At 29.5% G+C, this 6,982-nt stretch overlaps 1 protein-coding gene across 1 annotated transcript; it reads right to left on the bottom strand.

The window, feature by feature from the left end:
• Positions 1-619: 619 nt before the first annotated feature.
• On the bottom strand, positions 620-2,089 carry LOC149546639 (isoeugenol synthase 1-like). The gene is made up of 5 exons (XM_089794638.1): positions 1,925-2,089; positions 1,703-1,837; positions 1,374-1,608; positions 1,015-1,218; positions 620-921 (listed from the first exon to the last, which is right to left on the bottom strand). Exons 1-5 carry the CDS (start codon positions 2,087-2,089, stop codon positions 722-724), a joined length of 939 nt encoding a protein of 312 aa, XP_089650764.1. The 3' UTR covers positions 620-721.
• Between the last annotated feature and the right edge of the window lie 4,893 nt (positions 2,090-6,982).

The following is a 6,982-nucleotide window of genomic DNA, read 5'->3' as shown; positions in this document are numbered from 1 at the left end:
AATGATGTTAGATTAAAATTGGAACTTTGTGCTAAAAAGAGGTTATTCTATCTTATTAATTTTAATTTAGATTAATGATTTCACGCTAGACTTAATTGATTAAGCTTATTTAATGAATTAGATTAGAAGGATAAAATAAATTATTGATGAACTATAGAAACAATTAGATAAATATTAATTTCTTAAGTTAGTTTTAAAATAATATTAAAATTATGCAAGAGTAGATACAATAAAAAGATAAATTGTAAATCTTTTATTTAGGAGTCTGATTTGAGTCTATTTGAACTTAGCAAATAATAGTAATAATTCATCACAACACCTAATAATTAATCTTGAATCTAATTTCTTACTGATATATATATATATATATATATATATATATATATATATGAAAGAAATCCAATAATGTAATGCTCACAATGACTTGTAAATTTCAATATAAATATAAATATATGGGAATACATATTTTTCCCTTAAAACGTTATTCCCATGGAGGGAACATCTATCCGCCAAATGAAACACACTTGACCAAAATGACTGGTCTAGACAATATAAATAGTACTGGTCCACACAATATAAAAGCCACATTTATACTGTACTTTTCTGCTAAGGTCGCCTTCAGAATAGTGGGCCTCTGACATCTGGTAAGATTTCTCGCCTCCACATAACAGGTAAAAATATTATGTTCAAAAAAGTGCGCTGGTTATTAAAAGTTATACATTCAGGCGAAGGAAGTAAGCTTTGTCTCGCGGGGACCAGTGATTGATGCGTCGAGGAAGACGTCAATGGGAGTGTATCTGTAGTCTGGATAGAGCGCTGAAACCTCAAGATCGTCTTCTCCTAATTCAAAGTTCGTCTGGTCGCCTTTCACAAATATATTATGCAGAACACAAACTGGAATGTTATCAGGATGAGGCAGAGCTGCAATCAAGTATTGTGTTATGTCAGTAATAATGAGGATTAATCATGATAGATGAGAAAATACTCGGATGGTTAAAGAGATAAGAAAGTTACTCTGTGAGAGATTGATCATCTCAGATTCTGACAAGTAAACTCTTTTAAAACTGGTCCCTGTTTTGCTTTCCCACAACGAGAGAAGCTCACTCTGGCTAATTATGTTTCCCGGCGGCCTGTAAATCACAAGCCTGTTTTCTGTTCTTGGGTTGTTTGCAACCATAATAGTAAAAGCCGCGACGTCGTCCTCTAAATTCAAAACCGCTGCAAAACATTCAAATGACAGGTCAATTCTATGTGTCCCTGCTTTAAATACAACCTATGCACATTATAATCATAGACATATTGATATTTTCGGTTACCCCTCTGTGATTCCTTTCACAATTTGTACTAATTGAAACCCAAATGATATGATATACCTTTTGTGAGTCCATCGCCATAAATGACAACTTCATCCAATTGAGGATCTTGCCGAGGATGGACAAAATAATCGACAAAATAAGCTGCAAAAGAGTTGGCAGAAATGAAGGAATAAGGAATCCCCGCTTGCTCAATGGCCCTGCGGATTGTCTTTTTATCATCGCATATTATCTGAAAGGGAGGGAGACCTTTCACCCTATCTACGTCGTTGCCAAACTCGGAGGGCAGAAATCTCTAATTCCACAACAGGATGTAGTTGAATAAGATATTTGTTCTATGCATCTTAAATGAATACAGAAAGTACAACCATTCAAAAATTGTTTCGTACCTTTATATTCCCAACTTCCTTGATGGCTCTTATGATGTTGAGCTGATCCATATGTTGAGGAACTGCAAGAGAGGATATGACAATATCTACTTGTCTAAATGCATTTACTAGGCTTTCGTGATCATCTAGAGAGCCCTGTACATAAAATCCAATAAGAATCAATTGGAAGCTTCAACAGAGACATGGGGGAAAATAATTTTCTAGCTAGATTGTATAACTTACTTGCAGTGTAAGAACACCCACATCTCTCAACTCTTGAAGTTTGCTGGCTTTGGAGGAATTAGGAGTAAGAGATTGTGGCCTTACAAAAACATAGGTAGGGTAACCAAGTAAAACACTGGCTTTCGCCATATATTTACCAAGGTATCCTGTAGCTCCTATAATCATTTTCTTTTTGTCAGTGATCTATTTGTCAGTGACTTTCTTTTTCTTTTTTTAAACATTTGATTTTAAAAAGAGCTAAGTTGTAAAATCTAACAAGATAACAAATTGTTAACGAATAGTAGACATGAGATTGATTTCATAGACAAGAAAGAAGTAAAACTATATTTCTCAATCTACTATAAAATAGCAGTTAATTATGCAAATAGGGTGGACCAACAAGAGCAGATTACACTTTTTGGTCTAAATTGACACTAAACTAAGAATTTTTAAAAAAACTTTGACTTTTGGATTCTAATTGTCATTTAATCATTATGATTTTCAAGATGAAGTAAATTAAAGTCTTTTATGATTTTTTGTGTACATTCTAAATAAATTGTTTTTAAATTTTTTGAATTGATTTGATTCAATTATTTTTTATCCCACAAAAAAACTGGTATATTGTCAAAAACCTGATTTTTAAAGAATGCCTCTATTTTTGACAAGCATGATTTATTTTTTTCCTATTATAGATATCAATGTGATTCTTTTGAATTTATGTTTGTAACACTCATACCATGATTATGAAGGTAGTTTTATATTTTTATCCTTAGTATTGCATATTTTATTAATGTTTAAAGTTGACCTAACTCTAATTTTGAGATACATTATGTTTGATGCATGTAACTTATGTTTTGTTTGTCTAATTTCAAATTTTCTTTTTTATGATACAAAGAGGATTCAAATAGATAGATTTTGGTTATTTTTCAGAATTTTTATTCTCTTCTTCACTCTTTTTCCTTGAGCATCCAATACAAAGGTTTCTTTTGTATAGTAAATCTATGTTTGATTCATGTCAAAGAATATGTATATAATGAAATCAAAATATATAAAATCTATAATCATTAGAAAACTTGTTCTGAGTATTTATTCCATCCAAATGTGCATCTCTTAATTTTTCCATTTGTGCCCTCTAATTGAGTCCCCAATCAAAGATTACTTAAGATATTATTTATCCTTTTCAAAATATGCCTGGGACTTTCTATAGAAATTATTTTCAATTTAAACTATTTTAGGTAGCTTTGATCGAAATTATTTCTTAAAAAAAATCATGATTTCAAAAAAGTATTTTCAATTGAAAGTACTTTACTTTTGATAGAAAGTAGAATACATTCTATCAAATGTCTTTAGGATTTTCTATCAAAGCTTTGCAAGACATTTTTTTTGCATTTCATTTTTTGGAGGAATTTCTTCCTCTAAAAAACTATAATCCACTAGTATGGGTTCACTCAAATTTAATGTATGGATCAAGCAATTATTGAAAGGTATGAAGGAAGATATTACTAAACTTGTTGTAATATATTATGATAATATGATTGTTACAAACATATCCAAGAATCTTGTGGTGCACACAAACACCAAACACATTTCTATCAAGTATCATTATATGAGAGATGTAATAGAAGAAAAAGAAGTGAGATTGGAGTATGTGAACATAAAAGACGAGATAGATGATATATTTAATAAGGAATTACCTCAAGATTTTAATGAGTATCTAGGAGGTGAGTTAGGGGTCATTCCCCTATCTGAAGCAAGATGAGAAGAGATGTAATATTGCATGAAATGTTATGATCAGGCTATCTTACACATTGATAAAGGAGGTCACACTTTAGGAGCCACCTAAAGATTATGATAAGTTGGATAGAAGCATGAGCATATAAGACTAAAATGAGTCAAGCTAATGGTAACAATAGAAATGACATTGCAATATTAGTCAAATAGTGAAAAATCGAAGGTGATATACATGACCAAATCAAGGAAAGAGTATGGATGATGTACTTGGCATTACTATCAAAGAGCAAGAATATCTTTGTAGTTGTCATTCATATCTAGAAGGAGATATAACATCTATGAGGAAGAGATGTAAAAGAGGGAGCCAATATAGTTGTTATTATAGTTGGTATCAGAATTGAATCTGTAATTGAATGAGAATCAAAATAAAAATAAAGATATCAATGAAGATCTATATCAAATCATAGAGGGAGCTAATAATAATAAATAAAGTAATGTCTTTTGCATTTGCATGGTAAATAGAGGTAGTGTCATTAATACCAAAGACAAAGATTGTTGGAATCTGCAATTGAAATAATTGTTATGTTTTCATTGAGGTCAAACCTACTAGAGAGATTAGTACTAATAGTCTAGAGTGCCATATCTATTGATTGATGAAGAGGATTTGAAAAGAGAGATAACTAGATGAACTAGTGAAATCGTTGCGTAAGAGGAGAAAGTATGATGGAATAACAACAGGCACTTGATTAGTTAGTCTTTGACAAGATGATGCATTGGTTAATTAGTGTATGAAATGTAGGAGTGTTGAGCTAAAAAAAAGTCTAGTAAATAATGGTTAGTCAATGAAGGTTGTTGAAGTAGAAGATTAAGGAATTTAAGAGTTAGTTGATTAAACAATATTAGCCAAGTGATAGTTATGGCCAAACAAGTTGAAGAAGGAAAATGCAGTTATGAACAAACATAATGAAGGCTAAGAAAGATAGTAAAATCGAAGTGTGAAAGATTAGTAGAGACCAAGCTATATAGTGTTGACTGAGCAACAAACTACAATGGTGACAAAGTGTCAACAAAATAATAATTTGTGAAAGAATCAAGTTTGAGGCCAATATAGTTGATGTTTTGGATTAGGAAAAATCTGTAAAATATATGGATTGATGAATTGACATATTTAGTGCATGAGTTGTTTTTTGTTATGACATGAAGGCAAGGATTTAAATAGAAGTTTCTAGAAGTATCAAGAAATTAGAAGAATGACTAAATGATGGATAGATTCATAGAATCTAATCAAACCCTAATATCTATGGTGATGTTTAAGCAAAAAAAAAAATCAAATCTACCTATTTAAGGAGACATAAGAGATGTTTTCAAGGTTGGTTCATTGTTGATTAGTGATCTTATATAGAAACTATGAAAAATAGAGTAGAAGAGGAAAGGTTTGAAGATTGGTGAAGTGTGATTGCTTGAAAAAGAAGATCAAAGATGAACATGTTAATGAAGTCTAACCAATGAATCAACAAATAAACTAATGGAGATCTTAATTCAAAAAGTGAATTATATCTAAAATGATGAAACTTGATGTTAATTTCTAATCATTGTGGCATTTAATATCCTTTAATCAAGGTTGACATAATAGTCATTTTTAAAATTCTTTGATCAAGGTGACATTCTAATAGAATTATCCAAAGTTCTTTAACTAGGCCTCTCCTAATAGGGTGATTAGTCCTTTAATAGGGTCATGCCTAATAGTGTGTTGTATAAAATTTAAAAGGGTTGGCTCTTAGTTGAGTTCACTTTAGAAGAGTGAAAAGTGGTAGCATATTACTTGGTGGTTTTTCTTAAATTAGGTTTCCACATTAAATCTTGGTGTTAAACATACATGAATGATATATATATGATGCATGCTATTTACTATTGTTTTATTTAGTGTTTGTTGACATATATTGAACAGAGAGGTAAGTCATAAATGAATATGTTGAGTTGTTGATGATATGCTATATGGACTAAATAGTTTTATGAGTATGTTTAAGTTGTTTGAAGTGAGTAAAAGTTGAACTTGTAAATCTAGAACTAAGCATAGTTGATTCAACCCCCCTACTTCTCTATTATTGTAAATATTCTAACACTTATATGTATTCCTCTTAATGTTATTGTACCCACCTTTTTATGTCCAATTTTTTCTCTTTCCTACAAGGTGGTTATTCTTTTGTTTAATCCTCTTCTGTCTAGTGGCTAAGATGTAAAGTTTAGTCTTTATTACTGGCATTGTTAGTTCACATAGGAGCTATTGTCATAATTTGTTAATAAATGTATAGGTTTGTTTCTTTTGGGTCTCATCAATGTTGTTTTATTCTTTCTCATATTTTGTACTCAACTCTATAGAATAATGTTAAATATATTTAAAGACCTTGTGCCTTTTGCCTGAAAAAGGAAAACAATAATGACACCATAAAACACATAAATGATAGTACAACATTTAGTAAAGATGATTGTATCATATAACAATTGCCACATAGTGGCAACTATTTTCCTAATAGATAATAAAAGTATAAATTATAATCACAATATTCATTATTATAACTATAGTATTTGATATAATTTTAATTATTCATAATAACATATTAATTTGAAAGCTTAGTGTAGTAATAGATGGAATAGCAATAATATGTTTAAATCATGTTATAAATTAATTAAGTTCAATATCCTATTATAATATGCTTTTAAATTAATGTGTAATTATTATTAACTATACGTATATAACTTTAATTCATTATTAGGCAAACACTAATGATTCAAAAAGAAAAAATCTAGGCAATATCATAGAGAGGAACATTATATTCAATGTGAATATGTAAGTATGTAGCATAGAAGTGATTCCAGAACTAAGTCATAGTCTTCAATTAAATAGATGTTTGTTAACTAATTTAATGTATTAGTGAAATAAATATTTAAAAAGATCAATTGTGTTTTCTTCTCGTAAAAATTTATTTTATATTTAAATATATGCTTGTATCAAATTTTTTGAAAATGTGAATATTTTGAAAAAAATAACATTTAAATTGTTACATTTTTTTAAATCATTATTCTAAGACATGACTCACTCAAAACACCATCATAAAAGAAGGTTGAGGAATTATATAATTTAATACATGATAAACATACTCTATAAACTCTTTCGTTGCCTACATGTTGTATACATTCATTTCTTTGTGTGGACCAATTCACTATTTGATAAGTAAAGTATTTTAGGATGATTTAAAGAATTAATGTCATGTAACCCTAGATAATGTTAGACTAACTTTAAGGATTTTATATATAATGCATAATTTTTATAAATTAACTATTTTTGTT

This window comes from Cupressus sempervirens, chromosome 7 (genome assembly GCF_028749045.1).
Source record: "Cupressus sempervirens isolate cs-2001-9-10 chromosome 7, ASM2874904v1, whole genome shotgun sequence".
In the NCBI taxonomy this organism is placed as follows: domain Eukaryota; kingdom Viridiplantae; phylum Streptophyta; class Pinopsida; order Cupressales; family Cupressaceae; genus Cupressus; species Cupressus sempervirens.
This window is presented reverse-complemented; position numbering and strand designations above follow the sequence as displayed.

What these genes read in the sequence shown, in the direction of transcription:
- LOC149546639 (XM_089794638.1), bottom strand. Translation starts at nt 2,089, where the DNA reads ATGATTATAGGAGCTACAGGATACCTTGGTAAATATATGGCGAAAGCC. An exon ending in AGGAAGTTGGGAATATAAAG is followed by an intron (nt 1,609 to 1,702) that starts GTACGAAACAAT and finishes TTGTGGAATTAG; the next exon opens with AGATTTCTGCCCTCCGAGTT. An exon ending in TGGCGATGGACTCACAAAAG is followed by an intron (nt 1,219 to 1,373) that starts GTATATCATATC and finishes AATGTTTTGCAG; the next exon opens with CGGTTTTGAATTTAGAGGAC.